The sequence below is a fragment of the Pelophylax lessonae genome (assembly GCF_965119305.1).
Source record: "Pelophylax lessonae genome assembly, chromosome: 4".
Taxonomy (NCBI): Eukaryota; Metazoa; Chordata; class Amphibia; order Anura; family Ranidae; genus Pelophylax; species Pelophylax lessonae.
The window spans coordinates 503,713,172-503,735,347 of NC_138771.1; the positions used below are offsets into that span (position 1 = coordinate 503,713,172).

Below are 22,176 nucleotides of genomic sequence, written 5' to 3' on the forward strand. Positions count from 1 at the left end.
AGTTAAACGATTGTTGATTGGCTGTTGAAAGCCCGCCATGAAAAGAGCGCCAAAGCATGCAAAACCCGGAAATAAAACGACCGAACACGGATTTTTACCCGAACATACAGTAAAGTGTCCGTGTTCGGGTACAAAAAATCCAATTATTCGGTACGAACACGAATAATACAGTCCGTGTTCGCTCAACACTAATTAGTACCTCATCAGTGCAGCCTCATCAGCGCACATCAGTGAAGGAGAATTTTTTTTTCAAAATTTACTCGCAGAAAATAAACTTTTTTTTTTTTTTTTTTTTTTCTCTTTTTTTTTTTTTTTCAAAATTTTCTGTCTTTTCTTTTTAAGAAATAAAAAACCCAGAGGTGATTAAATACCACCAAAAGAAAGCTCTATTTGTGTGAAAAAAATTATAAAAATTTAATATGGGTATAGTGTAGCATGACCGCGCAATTGTCATTCAAAGTGTGAGAGCGCTGAAAATTGGCCTGGATGGGAAGAGGGTGAAAGTGCACGGTAGGCAAGTAGTTAATACATATAGCTGCTTTTACTTGAACGGAGAATTGCAAAGCATGTCTTACAGCATTGGAAACAGGAAGAGGACCCAAACAAGACCATGTACAGAGAAAGGATAATACTTCCATATACAATATTATTGTATATAGATTTAGAGATCCTGCTCTCTGGTAGGCAGAGAACAATATAGATTTACCTGCAATCCCTCTGGTAAGCAGACTGGATTCAAAACTATACTCTCTAGCACCTACCTAGGAGGGTGCTACATTTTCCGCTGGTTTTGGTTCACTTTCTGAAAGCACACCAACTATGGGGCATAATGGAAGTTTATAGCAAATTGCAGCGAACCCACACGAAAGCAGGTACTCTGCACCCATAGTGTAGCAAAACTGCACTGCTTCAGAGTGAATGAAAGCGCCCTACTGGGGCGAAGGAGGACCAAAAGCATTTATGGGTACTGTTTTGACAATGACCCTTTAACTCCCCCCCCCCCCCCCCCCCCCACTGTAAACACAATCTGGCTATACCCACCATTCACCATGGCTGTGAACTTTGGTGAAGTTGAAATGGGAAATGGGCTGTGCACACCTATGTCATTATGTTTTTTGGCACTGGTCAATCCTTTAAGTTGAAAGGTGGGACTTGTTTTCCAGCACATGCCACAGATGCTTGATTTGACTGAGATCTGGAGAATTTGGAGGCCAAATCAACACCTCCACTTGTTATCAAACCATTTTTGCAGTGTGGCAGGGCGCATTATCCTGATGAAAGAGGCCACTGCCATTTGAGAATATTCTGCTTCAATGAAAGTAGGATCTTTATAACTAATCCAGTTGTAGTGAGATGGCTTAATTTAGCCTAGCTAGTGAGACTGCTTAATTCTGCCTAGCAGCTTGGCAGACAGTATTCGATCCAAAAGACCTCCTGCAGAACATAGAAAGCTTTCAATTGAAAACCTTTGCAGTTCTTTAGATGAATATTCGGTAGATCAAAAAATCATAGTATGTCCTAGATCCAGCAGAATACAGCACATGTGATGAATAGACTAGATCAACAAGGGTGGAGCTGACTACATAGAGCTACCCCTAGCTATGGAGTGGGGCACAAGGGCAATACTAAAGGCAAACCATGCCTGTGTAACATAAATCCTGTTTTTCCAAGGGATGTACTTGTACCACCTAACTAAATGTTGATGACCATGTACCTTCTGTCACTTATCTGGTGGTGTCTGACATGCAGATGTAGGCTTCTTGCACCTTGCTCAGGGAGCCCCGATAAGGTAACTGGAAGACCCCAAGCGTAGATGTGCATGATTGCTTGACAGTGAGTGTGCTGGTGAGCTGGCTGTGCCTTCCCAGGAGCAGATGGGAATGTAGCTGCCAGGCAGAAGGGATGGCAGGCAGATCACTGGCAGGCAGACTTGGCAGTTGGCAGGCACAGGTACTGAGGTAAAGTCCATTAGCAGGATGAGACGGGCCAGTGCCGCAATCGGCATAGGTTGGATGCAAACCGTAGGCAGCAGGGTAGTCAGGAGCCAGGCCAGAGTCTATAATGGTAGGGCAGACCAGGGGTTGGGGCAGGCAGCATTCAGGCAGATCTGGTAGGCAGCAGAAGATTAATACAGGTAGGCAGCAGAGGATTAATACAGGTGTAGCACCTCCCCCGAATGAGCTGCAGATTAGATTATTGGGTCTACGTCCTGCCTACCAGCCCCTGGAATTGGCTCGAACCCCCCTAGGCACAACTGACACGAAATGGGACTATAATACCAAATGGCTACAGGAGAACACCATTCAGGATATATCACCCCAATAAGTAATAACAACTTGTTACCTTTCTCCAGCCGCAGTCCCTCTGGGTGACACAAGGTGCAACACACAGACTTTAGCTTAACCAAAGTAGCTTTACTGAGAATTAAAGTACAAGTTGACTCCATAAGACATCACAAGAGTCGTCTAAGAAAGATAAAGTTTGTGTCACAATAATAAACAACAATCTGATTTAAGATAGCTATTTTTGTATACTTATGCAACTAAAAGATGACTCGTAAGCTTTCTTTTACCCAATTCAGACTACACTTTACACGCGTCCAGTCTCTTGTATCAGGTAGGCAGAACCTATTTTAATCCCACACACAGTTCCTTCCTTTTTGGTTTGGAATCTTTGCTAGCAATCATTGGTGCACAAGCTATTTGTAATCCAAAAGTAAGGATATATAGTCAAAAAGGTGAGGGGAAAAAAAAAGCTTACAATCACCTGCAATGTTACTGCGTAATTGGGCGTATGAATCTTCTTTATGGGTGCATATATATAGGCCCCTAACACCTTATGTACTTGTGTTTTAAATGCTTAGTCTCCTGGAAGGTGCACTAGGCCGCTCAGTGTACTGCGTACTATCTGAAGTATAGTCGGCACCGGCTAAAGTTACTTTCTTCCAAGTGAGAATCAGATTTGGGCATGTTCCCTGCTCACCAAACGGCCTCTTTCTTCAGGAGCTCTCCACCTCTGATTTCTGTCACCAGCCGTGCTTGTGGTTAGATGTGGGCAACACCAGTCTCTGCAGAGCATCGATGGGTTCTCTGGGAAGGCTCCTTTACTGAAGATGAAACACTTCCACTCAGTCACTTCAGGCCTAGTCCGCAGCATCAGCCCACAGCACTTGCTTCCTTCTAGGTGTTGTGTGAGGAGACAAGAGCGAGAGCCTGGCTCCTCCCTTCCTTTATAAAGCCTCCCCCAAAAGGCTGTGCGGTGAAGCAATGCACCCTGGTATTCCAACGGAATTGTGGGTATCGTAGTATAAAAGCTTCTGATGTAAATCACCAAGTAGCTGCAGTGTGGTGGTTTGGCCACTAGATGGAGCCGAGTTCCTTCAAAATGTCATACAGTCTTCTAATGAACATTGTAAAGGGGAGAACCCTGCTACACAGGAATAGGTAGCTGGTAACACAGGAAACAGACTAAACTTCAAAGACCCAGTACAATGGTCCAGTGTAAATATTTTTGCTGGCGGATCTGTGCACAGGCACATTTGGCGGTGGTCATGGGCACCCACCACTTTAGTGATATGTTTACTTGCGGTCTTACAGATGCCATTATGAGATAATCCATGTTTGCTTAACCTGTCGGTCATAAAGTTTTGGCTGATTGGTGTATATTCTCTTAAATTTCTTCAGAAGCCGTGACAATTGTGAATGATTCCATGCACTTGTAATGTCCTGCATTGGATGTGTGCTCTAAGGGAAAAAAAATAACCTTTTTCTTTTAAGGTACACTTTCACCAATAATCCAATCGAACCCACCATCATGCCTACACCTAATCCGAATGTACCCCTTGGGCAAGCCTATGGATTGAGTGTTTTGGATGTCAAGAAAATGAACAAACTCTATAACTGTGGTGAGTATGAATTTCATATATAGCCTAGAGACTTTTCTATGCTGTTAAATCAAAGTGGCTTTATCCTAAAATGTGTATATATAAAAAAAAAAAAACTGGTACGAATCTTGACATAACTTTGTAAAATCAGTCAGATCTTCAGCTTCCTGCAGCCTGGTTAATATGCAAATGCTTTCCAGATTTAAAGTGAACCTGTCAAGGGGCTGAAGAATCTACAATGGTAGTACCCTGGGAAAGAAGATGGCGTATTTTCTTGTCTGTCAGCTGGAACGTTGCTATGTTGCTGAGCTCCTAGCACTAATCCAGGTGGCTGCTGGGGGTCTTTCTGCTGACCCCTAGTTACTGCAGGACACATGATGATGGGGTACTGACATCAGATTTTTGTTAAGCCCTGACAGAGTCACTGACGGGGTCACTTTTGGGGGACCGTAACGCTGGTCATACACTAGCTGAAAAATCATTTGAAAATCTGTCATTTTGGTATGATCGTTCGTTTTTCGTCTAGTCAATGGGCACAAATTAGAAATCGTCTACTTTTCAGAGCCGAAAAATCGAATGAACAGTTTGGAAAATTCTGCCGACGATAAATTGAAAGGTTAATGTGTTTCTCGGCCAAACTGTTTGCACTAGGCATATGTGACAAACTGAACGATTTATCATTCCAAATTTGGTCATTACATGATGGCACGATCGTCTGCTCTCGCGGCCAATTTTTAGTTTTTCGATATGTTTGCAGTGAAGCTGGCCATACACTAGCAGAAAAATCGTTCTGACAATTTTTTGCAAATCTGGAAATATATTGCTGAATTTTTAGTGACATGCATCGGTGTCAATGAAGGCTAAAGAGCTATGTAGGGCCACCCCCAAAGGCGCTCGTTTGGAATTTAGGTTCTCTGTTCTGCTCCTAGACTCAAAGAACCACCTCTGCCCCTCTATCCCCTCTGCCATCTGGTTGAATGAAAATAATTGCAAACATGAATAAGGACACAAATGAAAAATGCCTTTTCTCTATCATCTATTGACAGACGCAGCCTCATCCATGAGCTGTGTGGGTTTTGCTGCCACCTGCAGGAGTAGTCTAGGCAGTACGTTGGTACAAAGTTTTTACATATACACGCCCACTGGGCTGTCCCTCCAGACATAACCCTCAGACACAGCCCAGCACATCAGTTTGTTTCTTCTTAGATAAGTAGGACCTAGGTTTCTGGCTGGGACTCCAGTCTCCTTTTTCAGAATATTTTTTTATTTCTCTTTGCTCACTTAATAGCTAGTGTACAGGGAAGAATTTCCTGGTGACCTACAAGCAATGATACCAGCTGGGGCTTCACACTAGATAATCTAGATCTTTATGGTCCCCCCCCCCCCGCCTGCCCCTTGCCTGACCAATGAGCGTGAGCAAGTTATAGACCCGCCTAGGCCTAGCCACGACGGTGCCCCTTTTCCGCATGGGGACGAGCCTGCGGGCGGCTGCTTCGCCGGGATGCGACGACCTGAACCCCCTGAGTTGCAGCGTACCCATCGACTGGCAGCAGCGTACCCCTCGAGTGGCAGCACCCCCACTTTGGGTGGGAGGCAGTCTGCCTGGAGCCCACCCGGTCCATGGTATGGTGAGTGAATGTGCCCCCTTTGCCCCCCCCCTGGCCTGCCCGGTCTGTCTTACCCACCCCCCCCTTCCCTGTTCCTGGCTAGGTGTCTGGGGCGCCTGGGAGGGGGGTGGCATGGTACCTTGGGCTTGCTGGTTCCTGTTGTGGATCCTGTCAGCCCCTGTCTGCAATCAAGTGTGGACAATTCCCCCCCCCCCCATAGACTTGTATGGGGCAGCCATTTTTTCCCTGAGCTTCCTATTGCAGCTGTATGGGCAACCATGTTTGTGTGGCCTTTGTGCTGCACTGAGCAGCGTGATCTTTCATTCAGGCGAGATCACATCCTGTGATGTTTCCTGCTGCAGCCTGAGGTCATTTCCTGTCTTTCTGCGTGCTACTGGAACGTTCAGGAGGATGTTTTCTCTGAGGTGGAACAGTACTGGGGTCTCTCTGCGGACATATCCCTGTGTAGCACTGCCCCCTAGAGGACTGCTGGATAGAAAACATTCTGGATTCCCCTGGGCTACCCGTAGCAACTGTTTACAGAAACATATCACTTTAAGTTCTTGGCTCAGTCAAAGATCAGTCCAGGGGTTGTTTTTGTGGTTTTATTTAGAACTGGGATGGGAGGAGGGATGAGTGGGATACTTCAACTGTTAACTATTCACAATGCTGAGGACATCTAACTTGAGTGCGGCAAGGCCGCTGCTTCATCCTGCCACTGAAGATTCGATAAGCGTTGCTATGATACTTTAGGGTTCTCCCCTAGTACCCCCCCCTTTCTCTGTTAGCTGACACCCGTCCACTGACTCTACACTCTGGAGTGGTCCCCTTCCTGGGCGGACCCCTCTGGCAGAGGAAGTTCCTCTGTACTCGCTGACACGGTTTTTCCAGATTCACTATCGCCCCCAACTCCTGCAGTCAGGTTCTCCTGGACCTCTGGGTTCAGCCTCACATGCACTGGCTCACCAGGCTGACTGCCTGTGACCATCACTGCCTGTTGCAGAAGAGCAGGCAGCTGCCACCCTCCTTCTGGGACCTGGCTTCCCGCCCAAAACCCTTGCCTCATGTGCCCATAGCTTCTTCTACCCTGTCCCATAATGCATCACTTGTCTGCCAACCCACTGGGACAGTTGCAAAAGCCTGTATCATTGGCCAGGTTTCTTCCAGCATCCAATGTGCCTCCCCATTGGAGCTGCTGGGGACACTCCCTAACTATCAGTCTTGCTCCCTGATGAGCAGAGAGCATATACGTTTTGCCTGTTGCTCTGCTGATAAGCAGTCAGAGCCAAAATTATTCTGCCTACCTAGCGCCTAACTAGGAGGGTACTACACCTGCACGCTCTGCTGTTAGTTTAGTTAAAAGGATCTCTGCAGACCGCTGCGATTAGTTCTTAAAGCGACAGTACTGTTTTTTTGTAACTTGCAATATGGAGTCCCAAACTGTGAATTCACCCTCAGACCCGTTCTGTGCGACTCCCAGACAGTCTGGATAGCAGTCGCTGGCCGCGATTTCAGCAGCTCTGGTGACAAAAGTTGATTTAGTCATGAAAAAGGTTGATAGTCGAAAATGGCTGCTGCCTTCTCCGTCTATGGAGGTGTCCTCTGTTTCAGAGGATGATGCTCCCCTTTCTGAGGGGTCACTGTCCTCTGTCAGATGGTTAAGAGGACCTGTCCCCTTCAGCTGCAGCACGGTAACGCTCTTTAGTGGAAGCCCTGATTATTTCCATGCGGGACACTTTAAAATTGGCTGAGCCCATCCCGGCAGGGACGCAGGTGGCTTTTGGCTTCCAAAAGTCTCAGAAAGCTGGCAAGGTTTTCCCTTGTCCCGTCACTTTTCACTATATTGTGAAATGGCGGCACGTTAGGCACATGTTGGTTGTGCCAAAACGCTTAAAACTCCGGTATCCTTTTGCTGAAAAGGTCTTAACCATTGGACGGTGCCACCTAAAGTGGACCATCCTGTCTCCAGATTAAAAAAATCTACCCTTGATTAAAAAAATCTACCCTTGTGCCTGTGGAAGATTTCCCGGTCTTTACAGATCCGGTGGACAGGCGGATGGCATCCCTTTCCCGCCATCTTCACGTGTTGGCGGGTTCCATTTTTGAAACCAGTGTTTGTGTCTGTTTTAGTCTCACAGATGGTGATCGAATAGATTAGGGGTTTGTGGGAGGTTTTGGACCCCGAGACTGTTCCTCCAGAACAGCTGGAACTGTTGGACCAGGTGATCCAGGCTCTGGTGTTCCTGTGTGATGCATCTAGGGATGCAACTCCCCTGGCCAGGGTTTGGGCCGTGGGCATTGCCTTGAGATGCATGGTTTGACTGAAGCAGCCCTAGCTGCCCTCCCCTTTTCTGGGAGAGTGTTTGTTTGGCGACTCATTGGATGAGTTGCTCAAGGACTTTACTGGCGGGAAGAGTACTCTTCTTCTTCCTCAATCCTCCAAGGGTAAGACTTTCTGTACCAAGCATGGTCCCTCTTTTTCTGCTCGCAAGCTTTTTTTTTTTTTTTTTTTTTTTTTTTTTTTTTTTTTTTCGTGCCTCTGGGGTGCGGGGTGCAAAATAAAGGTAAGCCATTCAGAGCTTCTGGAGGGGCTAAAAAGCATTGGGGCAAGCCCAAGGCTGGTACTGCTGACAAGTCGTCTTCAGCATGAAGGGGTGCCCTCACCCAGCTCAGGGGTGGGGGGGGGGGGGGAGATGTCTGCGCCTTTTCCAGGAACCCTGGACTTCCTTCATTCAGGACGATTGGAGATTGGATGATTGGGTTTACAAACTGTTTTGTTCCGGGTACAAGATCAAATTCTGGTCCCAACCAGGGGACAGGTTTTTTCAATCAAATCTTCACCTGTCTCCAGAGCGTTTGAAGGATCTGCGGGAGGCTGTGCAAGATCTCTTGGCTCAAGGGGTGATTGTGACAGTTCCTCAGCAGGAACGCTCTCAAGGTTTCTATTCAAACCTGTTCACTGTGCCCAGAAAGGAGGGCAAGGCGTGCCCAATTCTGGACCTCAAGGCTCTGAACTGCTTTGTGCGGGTGCAGACATTTTGAAGGGAGTCCATTCGGTCAGTGGTGGCATCATTGAATCTGGGATTTTCTGGCCTCCATCCATCTAAAAAGATGCGTATCGCCACTTCCCTATTTTGGCGGGACACCAGCAAATCCTCCGTTTTGCGATGGCAGAGAAGCACTTTCAATTTGTGGCGTTACCCTTTGGTCTGGCCTCGTCTCCCAGAGTATTTACTAAGCTCCTGGTCCCTGTGCTGGCCTTGTTGCATCGGCAAGGCATCTCAATTGTGGGATATCTAGACTATCTCCTGTTGCGAGCAGTCTCCCACTCAGATCTGCTGGGCAACGTCTATCATGATCCTGACCCTTCAAGAATTTGGGTGGACAATCAATTTTAAAAAATCTGCTCTGATGCCATCAGTACGGGTCACCTTATCTGTGGCTGACCCTTGACTCTGCTCTGGTGAGGGTCTCTCTACCCCCCCCCCCCCCAGACAAACTTCAGAAGCTGAAAAAAGCAGTCAGGTTGCTGATGGAGACCAATCGGTCCTCCTTGCAGGCTCGCATGAGGGCCCTGGGTTTGATGGTTTCGACCTTCGAAGCTGTCCAGCTGTCAGTCTCACTTGAGACCTTTGCAAAAGGAGATTTTGGCGAAAATGGACAGAGATCCTTGGTCATTGGAACAGAAGATTCGCTTGAGCCATCTTTACAAAGTCTGCTCTTTCTTGGTGACTCTGGTCACTTGCCCTGGGCCAGGGCAAGTCCTTCCTGCCGGTGTTTTGGACGGTGGTCACTAAGGACGCCAGCCTGTCAGGTTGGGGTGGAGTGCTGGGGAAGCTCTGTGCCCAGGGGATTTGTGTGACGGAAGAGTCTTCCTTGCCGATCAATATTCTGGAGCTGAGATCGATCAAGCTCTGCCTGCTTCACTGGATGAGTCGGCTATGCCGCTCTCCGATTCGGATACAGTTGGACAATGCCACAGCTGTGGCTTGCATCAAGGGGGCACTAGGCGTCCTGGCAGCCAAGGAGGTGGCCGAGATTCTGGTTTGGGCAGAACAAAATGTTCTGGCTCTTTCCGCTGTTCACATTCCGGATGTGGAGAATTGGCAAGCGGATTACTTGAGGAGTCAAGTGCTGGATCAAGGGGAATGGTCCCTTCATCCGGAGTGGTTTCATCTCCTGTGTGTCCATTGGGAGACTCGAGCGTGGATCTGTTTTTGCATCTCACCTCAACAGGAAAGTCCATCGTTTTGTGGCCAGGTCTCGGGATCCTCTGGCCAACGCCACAGACACCCTGGTGGCTCCTTGAAGCCAGTATCGGCTGATTTTATGTCTTCCCTCCGCTCGTACTCCTGAGGTTTCTTTGCTGGGTGGCGGTGGAAGGCATTCCGGTCAGTCTGGTGGCACCAGACTGGCCCTGGCGGTCTTGGTACACTGACCTGGTAAAAATGGTCATAGATCCTCCATGGAGACTTCCTCTGCGGTAAGATCTACTGTCTTAAGGACCGATCTTCCATCCTGCTTTACGGTTGCTGGCTTTAACGGCTTGGCTGTTGAAAGCAAGGTTTTGAGGGATATAGGTCTGTCTGACTCTGTAGTTCCTACCCTTTTGAAGGCCAGGAAGTCGACTTCCAGGAAGATCGCATGTGGAAATCATGCATTTCATGATGTGAATCTAATACAAAGGTAAGCTGCGCTAAGCAGTAGAAATATCACCATATAGACAGTGAAAATATGTGAAAAATAGTACCAAATGTATGAATAATAAAACCATACACCTAATATATTTGAATGTAATCCCAAATTGGATATCAGAAGTCTAAAGTCTGTGTAAAGTCCTTTTTATAAAAAATCCTTGTGTGAGATATGATGAATCTCTATAACTGGAAGAAGACCATTAGATGTACAAACTTCTTACCAGAATGTAGCAAATTGGGTGCCCAATTCAAGAGTAAATCCTCCGAAACCAAAGCAGGACCAACTTATACTGGAATACTCCTGGGAACAGGAAAGACTCAGCAAACTCGACCCAAGTGCATGAAAAATAAAATGACAGATCCCATAGCATAATACTGTATGTATATAGTTGTTGTGCCAACTATGAGTAAACACCTAGGTGCAGTCCTCTAGGAGAAAAAGTGCTGTCAGAGGAAACCTCCACCAACAATACAAACTGCTTACCAGACATGCAGTGTATTAAGCCAAAAGAAAGATGTTAAAGGAAATGGGTGACCGTCCCCCATAAGCACGATCTGCTTACCAGATACATATAACATGGTGCAGATAATAAAGTATCCTTTGGAGTGGCCAGGAGTGTAACCACCTAAATCCAACCAGACAAGGAGAAAGACCGACACCACTGCTGCTTACCAAAGTAGCCAAAAGCCAGTCATCCAATTCTTGTATGCAATGGATCCAATGCCAGATAACTCGAACAGAAATCCCAACACACGTCCAATCACGAGATTATGTGGAAACAATAAGGTGCCCCATAGTGTAAAGCCATAGACGTTTGTTTAATATAAAAGAATAGGAACTTGCAAAAAATTAGTAATCAGGAGCGTGATGTGTAAATGAGCTGCCGGCCGACTCTTCCGCCCGTCCTCAACTCGTAGTGGTGACGTCAGCACGCCGCGACCGACGTACTTTTCGTCCAATCAGACGATTTGAAGATACCTAATGATGTGAATCGCTGCAGCTGCACCCTCGCTTGTTTTCTATAGCTAGGGTTTTGGCCTTTTTACAAAAAAGGGGTTGAGCAGCGCTTGGCGTTGGGTACTATCAAGAGCCTGGTGTCTATTTACTTACAACATCGTGGGATCTCTATCTGGTTTTGTCTGTTCTTCAAAAGCCTCCCTTTGAGAATATTGGGGAGATTTTTCTGCTTTCCATGTCACAGAAGGTTGCCTTCCTAGTGGCTATTTTCTGTCCCATCTGCCTTATTTGGTGGTCCACAGGGATAACGTGGTCCTTCGGCCAAAACCGTCTTTTCTCCCTAAGGTGGTGTTGGATTTTCACCTCAATGAAGACATTGTGTTGCCTTATGTCCTAAGCCTAAACATCCAAGGAAATTGCCTTGGCACTCTCTGGATGTTCGGGCAATAAGGGTTTCTGACTTAACGGAGTCCTTTAGAAAATCAGACTTTGTCCTTACGCACGGTCCACGCAAAGTTTTGGCTGCGACCAACTGTCAGGCAGACAGTTGTTCAGGCTTATTCACTCAATGGGTCAGGTTCCTCCTTTCCCTGTGAAGGCTCATTCTACTAGAGCGCTGAGTGCTTCTTGGGCTTTTCGCCATCAGGCCTCGGTTGTGCAAGTTTGTAAGGCAGCGACTTGGTCGTCGGTGCACACCTTTACCAAATTTTACAAGGTGGATTTGTTGGCTTTTTCGGATGCCTCCTTTTGGCCGCAAGGTTTTGCAGGATGCTGTTTTTCATAAGATAATTTTTTTTTTTTTCTCTTGGGGGTCTTTTACCAGGGGAGCTCATGTTTTGATTGACCTTCAGGTTAACCAGTTGGCTAGGTTTAGCCTTAGGAGTTTACATTCACTTCTGGTTGCGTGTTTTTTTTTTTTTTTTTTTGTTTCCCACCCCCTCATGCCTATACTGCTTTGGGATGTCCTACACAGCTCATGAAGATGAGGCTGCGTCTGTCAATAGACGATACAGAAAATACAATTTTTGTAAGAACTTACTGTAAAATATTTTTCTCTCTGATATCCATTGACATACGCAGCACCCGCCCCTCTGATGGGGATGTTTTTTGTCTTCGCTGCTTGCAACTAAACTGATGTGCTAGGTTATGTCTGGAGGGACAGCCCCGTGGGTGTGTACATGTAAAAACGTACGAACGTACTGCCTAGACTACTCCGACAGGTGGCAGCATAACCCACATAGCTCATGAAGATGAGGCTGCGTATGTCAATGGACATCAGAGAAGGATCTTACAAAAATTGTATTTTATTTTTTTATAGCTGTGAATTTAGTACCAGTAGACGCATACCTGGTTTACAATAAACGTGCGTATGATATTGGAAAAAGCTTGGTATAAATGGCAGCAGAACATAAATGCACAGATAGCAGGTTACGTTACGTTTAGCTGTATCTGCTAAGCAGAGGACTAACTTGGCAATATAAAAAGTGGACCTCTAACTCTAGCAAACTAAAGTCAATACAGATAGTCCAGTGGCAGGCCAGCAATAAACAATGTAAAAAATTGAATACAGTTTAAATTACATGACTATGGCAAGACAGATGCAAACCCCCACATCAACACTACTGCTCCCCTTACAACCTACAAATAATAAATAAATCAAAGACGCCCTTTTGTAATAAAATTGGCCCCACTGGCCATTTATTCACAAATGACCATAAAACACATTTGTTTTAATAAATACTAAACCAGGTTGCCAATCATTGAAGGCACTGAAAAACCCCCCAATCTTCTTTCTTTTTTTTCTTCTGCGTGACCACACAAGGTCCCCAGCCGCAACACACTGACTAAGGGACGTTCACAACTCTTCCACCTTCTGCGCAGATACCCATATGCCCAGTTAAACCTCAGCTAACTGGGATCGGAGGACCCCATACCATAGATGGTTCCCCACTATACCATATCGCTGTTATTTTAGAAGGCCTCCAAAGATCTTAACCTGCCACAGCACACAGGTGTAAAGCCTTACGTGGGCACCCCAAAAAAGCGCAGAGATCGCTGAATTCCATCCAGAAGGCCTAAAAACAAAAATATATGCCAATAGCATTGAGATGTATGCCATCACCCCGCAAGCACTGACTAGTGTCTACTCCCGAATCCCAGTGTCTTAACTACAAAGCCGCCATTCTGCACCACAAATATGCCCACCTCCCTTGTTAACCTTAATCCTGGCCTTATTCACCTTCTCAACAGATCTTGCCCAATGTCAGGAAGTACGGCCAACAATGTCAGACCACACCACTATCTTATTCGAGAAATCCATGCGGATATGCAGGACGTCAAATTGAATGTCTCGAATCAGGTGCCAAATACAGGACAAGCAAAGCGTTGCGCCCTGCATGGAGCACCTAAATCAGGTGCCTTATCCAAACGGGCATACTTGTGGACCTCTGGCACAACCCTGCTCCACCACATGACTGGGACACTGATCCACCGAACTATGGCAACCTCCCGGGGGATGCCCGGCTGGCCGCCGTTGAACCTAACATCCACCTGCTTTGTCCCCCAGAAAAAGAGTGGCCCAAGATCCATACGAGGCAAGCCGCATCATCTGAAAAGAATACAGCACACGTAGACCCCCAGAAGAAAAGAAAAATAACAAAAAGGCACAGCTAATAAAGTCTAGTGTTTCTGGACCAAATGTGGGTGAAATGTAAAGCTTGAACTGGTCAGACTCCCAACACCCAAAACGTTTAATGACCGCGGCACCCAATCCCCACCGGGCGGCCTCAGTGGCTGCCCTGATGCGAAAGGAATGGGAAGAATAGGCCAAAGGGTAAATAACCTGCTGCCCCCAGACACGGTCTAAATACCCACCCAAAATTGAATGATCAAAAGATCGACTAAGCCGAACCAAAAAGGAACCACCACTCGCTGGCCACCTGCCCAAATATTACTCCATCACAGCCACAGGGCAAATGTCTGAACCAGAGACTCGATACAGCTAGACTTGCCTTCCCTCGTCCTCCGTCTGTCTTTAGTCTTTAGAACCGCGACGAAACAGCCACTGAAGCACTCACAGAAAACATTCCCCCCACTAAACCCCCATGGGCTGATCTAGAAGGGCTCACCAATTCACTTTCCCTAAAAGACCCATAGAAGGCCACTACAAACGCTAACAAACAAGCCTTGTAACCCGAGGTAGACACCGAACTCACCTGCTGAAGCAACTCTCGCAAAATGAAAAACTTTACGGGTCGCCTGCCATCACGCTTCTTAGCCCCTTTCCTGTACCCCTTCAGAGCCTGTTTTACCAGAAAATTCTGCCCCCCTGATAGTCTAAACCAAAAGAGTAGTCCGCCAATTTACGATCAATGGCTGAAATGGCCTTACCATTCTCCTAATTTAAGCAGATGAAATAAAGCAACAGTCATGACCTCACCCTCCACCAGATCAGAACCTACACGCTCCAAAAGACCCAACCATTCCTGCCAATCCTTTACATAGGCAGACTACGTCCTCTCGCTCAATGAGTTCTCGATCAATCCTGTGGTGACACCAATGCAATGTGCCATAGCTGCTGGGGACAAGATCGCTGTGTTGCTCGGCTCCCGGTGCAAACTCCCAGAATCTGTTCCACTGAAACCGAGACAAAGCATCGACCACTGCATTAGTCGTTCCAGGAATATGAACTGCATATATAAAGACATTCAGTTGCAAACCCTGTAATGCCAGATGCCGCAACAGTCTAACCACCGACATTGATGAACCAACACGTGGTATTAATGACCTTAACCACCGCCAAATTGTCAGTGGAGCCAGCTATTCCTATTACAAAAGCAGTCACCCCAGACCTCCACTGCAACAATAACCAGAAATAATTCCAGGAGGACCAGAACTTTTTTTTTTTTTTTTTTTTATTCGAAAACCTGCCTTTCCCCAATCATCCGACCAGCGTGCTGCATCAGCCCTTCCATCCAAAGCGAACAGCCATTAAAGATTCCAGGAAAACATGCCAGACCTAAAGGACCTCCCTGTGTTCCCGTGTCAAAGTGATAAAAAAATGATTGGGTGAAACGACACCTGCGGTAGCAGCCAACAAACGGCGACAAAAAACCCTCCCCATTGGCATGATCCTGCATGCAAACTTCAGCTTACCCAAGAGGGACTGCAGCTAGCGAAGTTGGAAGTTTGCACTTCCCTATTCCCCAAATCGATCTCTGACTGCAGAGCAACCAGCTTGTCATCAGTCATCTGACATTCCATAGGAATCAATGACTATCCCTAGAAACTGAACTCTGGGCTGACCGTCTTGTCTGGAGCCAGCAGTATCCCAAAGCGATTGGCAACATGTTGCAGGGTAGCCATTGTAGCACCCTCCTAAGATAGGTGCTAGGTAGGGAGTAAAGTTTGCTCGGCCTGATTATCAGAATGGTAGGTAAAACCTAGTTGCTCTATCTGCTTAACGGGAGTAGGATTTCTGTCAGGCCTGTTGCAAGTCTGTGTGATTCATCTGGTCTGAGGGAGTGTCCCCACTGTGTCCAATAGGGGAGCCTGTTGGACAGTGGAGGAAACCCAGCCAGTGATGCACAGGCTTTGTAACTGTCCCAGTGGGTTGGCACACAGTGGTGCATCCTGGGATATGTTATAAAAGCCAAGGGCACATGTGACAGGTTGTCTTTGGGCGGGAAGCCAGGTCCCAGGAGGAGGGTGATGGCTGTCTCTCCACCTGTTTGCTGAGGAGGCGGAGGAGGAGGTGAAGGCAGAGCAACTCTGGAAAAAATGTCCGTGAGTACAGGGGAGCTTGCCAAAGGGTCTGCCCAGGAAGGAGACCACTCCAGTGGCTAGAGTCAGAGGATGGTGTCAGCACACAGGCAGTGATAGTAAAGGGGGTGCCAAGTTAACCCTGAAGAGAATATTCAAACAGGAACAGTCTATCTTCACTTCTGTGGCAAGATGAAGCAGCGGCCTTGCCGCACACTACAGATCGTTGTCCTCAAGTTTGTGCATAGTTCATAGTTGGAGTATCCCACTCATCCCTTCTCCCATCCCAGTTCTAAATAAAACCCAAAAAACCAAATCCCCCTGGACTAATTGTATGAGACAAGAACTGTTACTGCGGTTTATCTACTGTCAGTTGCAAATGGTAACCCAGGGGACCCAAGAAAGTGTCACACTCAGCAGCTCTCTAGGGGGCAGTGCTACACCAACAAGATGACACATAACCTAGAGGAAGGGTGACCGACACACAAAAAATTGTCCAGGTAGTGAATGATGGAATTGATGCCTTACGGGTCTCGTACGACCCACTCCACAAATGAACTAAAGGTCTCAGAGACTGAACAGCCCGTAGGCATGCACTGATCAAAAGGCGTCAGCCACTTGCATCCCAAAAGATAAACTCTGCGGATGAACAGGCAGCAGGTAAATAGCCAACTCCACGTTAGTTTTTGCCATGAGAGCACCACACCCATAATGCTGGACCCAAAAAATCAGTGGAGGTATGACACCGAGCAAGCACTTGTCAATAGCATAATTCACAGAACCACCCTTTGTGAATGAAAGGTAAAGCATTAAACAATTTAAGGGGTTCCTTCTTGGGGACTACTCCCAGTGGAGAATCCTCCAAAGGGTAAGCAGAAATGGGCCACGCATGCGGTCCAGCGCCACTTCCTTTTGTAATTTCCAGAAACGACCAAAGGGCGTAGTAGTGGGGAACGTAAATTTTTCTTAACAGACAGAATATGAGTCAGCGAGCATGGAATAGGAAAACCTGCCCGGGTACCTATTTGGGAAAGGATGCATCCTTTCCACCATCACCGGAGTAGTTCCTCTTGCTTAAAGCATCTCCAAAACATCCCTTCCCTTGCTTGAAGCGACGGGACAGCCTGTGAGTGCCTTTGCGACTGCAGCACTCATATTTGAAATGACACTTTCCAAACCTACATGCCCCCTCATTGCATTGCCAGCAATATCCCTTTCGCTTACCGGCCGGTTGTCCTGGGGTATTCGAACTTCCGGCCCCGCTCGGAAAAAATGTTAAGGCCCACGCAGACATCAACTTCATCCATAAGCTGATGTCCTTATAGTCCCACCGTATGGCCTTCTGCTGATGAAATCGTGTGTCGTACCGACGCCACACGTGAGCCTCCACCCGATGGCATCCAGATAATGGAAAAGTGCCAAGAAATTCTCTGGCTGCTTTTCCCCAATCGGGCTCACCAGAATAGTGAACGCCTGCAGCTAAAGGCCAAAAGTGCGGGGAATGAGGCTATATTGATGTTTCTCCAGCTTCCTTTTTGGACCGGTTTAACGCAGTCTAAGTTAAACTTCTCTAGCAGCAGAAGGGAGAATTTTCTATATACTGTACTTGCCCTTCCATATCTTTTCCTGCACAGGTCTTGAGATGCGCCTCTAATGGGCCCTCAAATCAAACATACACCTCACACTTGGCCGCATCCCATCATCATTGTATGAGTAGGTGTAGTAATCCCACACATAGGTGGGAAGCCAAGTCTAAAGCCCCGTACACACGATCAGATTATCGAACGATCTGTCGTCCGATTTTTGTTGCATGCTAGTCTCGTGTCGAAAGTGAAGGTTATTTTCATACGCAGTTTCCCGTACGACAGAATTCAACTTCAGAAGTGATGTAATGTGTTGAATTGTTTTGTATGTGTTCTTTCGTTCCTGAGCATGCCTAGTCTTGCTCTTACAATTTTTTTTCGGACGAAAACTGTACTAATTAAATGAAAATTTGGACATTGTGTTGACGTACAATAAAAATTTCATAGCCTGCACATCCAGTTTTTGTCGTCCGAAAACTTGGATCCCCACCTATGTGGGATTACTACACCTACTCATACAATGATGGCATGTTGATGTTGTACGAGGCTATACCAATTGTATTGAGCACACTGTACACCAGTGAGAGATGATCCAATGGAACCACTGAAGCTACTGGCACAAGGGCCCTGTTTGACAGTTAACCCCTGTTTGCATCACGCTGGTTGCCCCTGTAGGGGTACTTGTCTCCGGTGAGTGCAGGCAGTATTGAGAGGGGAGCACTTGTTTTCTCACCTGCACGTTCAGATTGGATCACCCTGAGATTCACCCATCAACGTTCTTTGGACTTTTTTTCACCAACCAATCACTATATGGACTTTTATTAATAATTTTATTAGACACTGTTACTTGCTTATTTCACTTTTTGGCTGCCCCATAGTGCAATTTTTTGCACATCTCCTGGGCCAAGTCGCACCAGTCACTTTATTACGTATTTATTGGTATATACTAGTTTCTCTGTCGCTCATTGACAGTCGTAGTCCTCCTTGATTAATATCAACTCTGGTTATACTGCCCTCTACAGGAGTAGGACTAGACAGGAAAGAAAACGTTCTGGCCACACCCTAGGGGCAGTCCCAGAGGGTATATCCTCTCACTTCCTGCTACAGCAAATCAGTTTTTTTCTGTCTAGTTAGGAGTAAGGACCTAGATTCCTTGCTAGGATCTTCGGTCCTGGCAAGATTTTTTTTTTATTTTTTATTTTAGAAATACTTTTTTTTTAGACAGCTTTTTTTCTCCAGTGTTCCTGTGAGATCTTCAAGCAAGTACGCTGAAACTGGGCGACGGGCTGGATGTTGAGATCCAGTGGTCACCCCAGTTTAGCCTACGAGTGCGTGCAGGCCATAGCTCCGCGCTGGGTCGGCCGCGACATAGTCCCACTGGACGGGGACTGACCCTGCGAGTTAAACGTCTCGCCTGGACGCCAATGACCAACAGACAGGGGATTGTCAGCTTCAGTTATTCCTACTCTAATTAAAGCAAGGAAAGCGACTTCTAGCAAATTCTATTATCGCACATGGAAGACTTATATTGCGTGGTGTGAATCGTTGGGATTTCCCCCACGTACCTATTTGGTGACCCGAATTTTGGCTTTTCTGCAAAAGGGGGTTGAGCAGAAACTATCCTTGAGCACTATCAAGGGTCAGGTTTTCAGCGTTGGCAATCTTCTTTCAGAAGCCGCTGGCTACTCATTCCTTGGTGCGGAATTTCATCCAAGGGGTGTGGCACTTAGCTCCGCCAGTGCGCGCGCCCTTACCGCCCTGGGATCTTAAATTGGTTTTGTCGGTTCTGCAGAAACCTCCCTTTTAAAATTTAAAATATCAGGGAGATTCCCTTGCTTACATTATCCCAGAAGGTGGCCTTCTTGGTGGCTATCACTTCTGCACGCAGGGTGTCAGAACTGGCTGCATTATCATGCCATTCCCCATATCTAGTGGTTCATAGGGATAAGGTAGTTCTTCATCCGAAGCCATCCTTTCTTCCTAGGGTGGTTTCCGATTTTCATCTGAATGAAGATATTGTGCTACCTTCCTTGTGTCCTAAGCCCAATCATCCTCAGGAATGTGCGTTGCATTCCTTGGATGTAGTTCGGGCAATCAGGGTATACCTGAAGACTACGGAGTCGTTCCGTAAAACGGATTCACTTTTTGGGATCACGGATGGCCCCAGAAAGGGGCTACCTGTGTCTGCCGCGACTATCTCCAAATGGATTAGACAGACGGTGGTACAGGCTTATTCTATGTAAGGGTCGGAATCCTCCGTTCCCTGTTAAGGCGCACTCTATTCGGGCGCTTAGTGTTTCCTGGGCCTTCCACCATCAGGCGTCAGGGGTCCAGGTTTTAAAGGCAATTGCTTGATCGTCGGTTCATACCTTTACAAAATTTTATAAAGTTGATGTGATGGCATCGTCGGATGCCTCATTTGGCCGCAAGGTTTTGCAGGCCGCAATTTGAGGAGACCGTTGGTCTACCTCGAGGGTTTGTTGGGTTTTTTCACTTAGGTCTCATCTTTTTGCTCGATGAGTCCTTGATGCTTCTGGTTGGCTCCGGTTGGGCCTTCTGGATTTTGATTTCTGTTATCCCACCCCTCATTTGTGGCACTGCTTTGGGACGTCCGAGTTGATATTGATCAAGGAGGACTACGTCTGTCAATGAGCGACAGAGAAAAATGGATTTTTGTAAAATCTTACCGTAAAATCCTTTTCTCTTAAGCTCATTGACAGACGTAGTACCCGCCCCTCTGTTTTTGAGTTGGGTTGGGTTAAATTCTCTAAACACTGCTTTGTGACATAACTGATTTGCTGTAGCAGGAAGTGAGAGGATATACCTTCTGGGACTGCCCCTAGGGTGTGGCCAGAACGTTTTCTTTCCTGTCTAGTCCTACTCCTGTAGAGGGCAGTATAACTCGAGTTGATATTAATCAAGGAGGACTACGTCTGTCAATGAGCTTAAGAGAAAAGGATTTTACAAAAATCCATTTTTTCTTTGAGATTTCACATTCATTGTGTTTACTCACTTAGTGAGTATTTCCTCCAACTGACATATTTATTTGATCACTAGCCGATGCACTTCAGGCGTTTTTTGCTGGTTTATTTATTACACATTTATTTATTACACTATTTATTCACCTCCCACTGAACAGCTTCTATTTTTATATAAAATCTACATTTTAAATATAGCAGTGCCATTTTACCTCATCCCCCCCCCCCCCAATTTATTCTGGGACTAAATGTCCCAAGATCCTTCCCTCTGCTGAGTGGTCTTGCCCCACAGCCAGTGGGGAAAGGACGGTACTGTCTCCTCCCCGTGCCTGCTACAGATAGTATTAGTCCACGTTTTGACTTTCAGGTAGGCCTATAATGCTTACCTGTAGGTATATGCATGCCTGCTAAACTTGTGGTGTGTAAGATATTCACTTTAAGCAGCTGGTGACTTTACAAGACTTGCATTCTCTGAATGTAGCATAAAGTCAAAGCATTGTGCCACGATCATGACTCCTGCAGAGTCAACCCCCTTCACCCCTTACCTTTTTTTTTTTTTTTTTTTTTTTTTTTTTTAGATCTTTACCCTCCCCTTATATCTGTGACCCCCCCCCCCCCCTCCATAGAGTGACTGTGACACACTAACCTGTAACTTTGCCTGCAGGCTTTGGGCCTCCTTATGGCTGAACAAATCCAGTGAAAGAGCTGGCAGCTCCAAATCTGTATTGGAGGTTTATTAGTTACGTGTAGAGTATACAAAGTGGCTAACTCGTTTTGGCAAACCACCTTGATTGAAGATGCTTTCAAATTTGCTGGAAAGGCAGCAAGCAGCATAACAATGCACTTGACCAGTATGTGTAGGATAATGTACATACAAATTAATACATAATCCACATGCCATGCTAAACTTTGTAATTATAAATTAAGACCTAGAAACCAAAAAATGCTGAGTTCCTATGTGATCAGTCTGCAACCTTATGCTGAATCCAGGTGATTATGACCTTAGTGAATGTCTCCTTACCATGAGATGTGAGACTCTGAAGACAAGTCTATAAAATGCTTGTGTGTAAAAACCTACTGGCTGGTATAGTTTCTTTGCACAGGTCCTCCATCAGAGTTTATGGCAATCAGTGGGCCTGGCGCTCTTATTGCCGAAGACTCTGACAAGGAACCTCTGTGGAGAAACTCTATACCAGGTGGAGGGTTTTTCCACCACACAATCGTTTTTTTTTAGAATTTTTTTTGTGGTGTTTAAGTGGAGCTGGGACACAATGATATTCTGATTATCACCTGGATTCAGCATATGGCTGCAGACTGATCACATATGAACACATCATTTTTTGGTTTCTATGTTTCACAATTTTATAATCGCAAACCGACTACACTAACACAGATCGGCTTCCATGTTTTGGCCAGTTTAGATCAAGGAACAAGTGATTGATGGGATCAAACAGGTGCTTCAGATGGAAGAAGTACATGGTACACATGTGAACACGCACATAAAAAAAAAAATGCAAAAGCTTTTTCCTTAATGCTTTCAGGTAAAAACCTTCTGGCTGAAGTGGCCAGGCATTCATATTTTATGCTCCCAGGCAGTAAGGGGTTAAAGTGGAGCTTCACTTGTCTACCACCCTTTTTGGGGGAAGGGGGTACGTGGTTTTGACAGATTCCCACTTTCAACTCACAGCGAACTGTGCCAGACATTTGGG

The 22,176-nt window shown here is 46.3% G+C and overlaps 1 protein-coding gene across 1 annotated transcript in view; it reads left to right on the top strand.

The window, feature by feature from the left end:
* Window positions 1-3,813: 3,813 nt before the first annotated feature.
* The window catches only part of LOC309552729 (embryonic protein UVS.2-like), a gene marked incomplete at both ends in the record, with an annotated part of 38,912 nt that continues 20,549 nt past the window's right edge, over window positions 3,814-22,176 (top strand). The window contains one exon of the mRNA XM_082253652.1: window positions 3,814-3,904. Coding sequence (XP_082109778.1) covers window positions 3,814-3,904 — 91 coding nt within the window. The remainder of the gene's footprint in view (window positions 3,905-22,176) is intronic.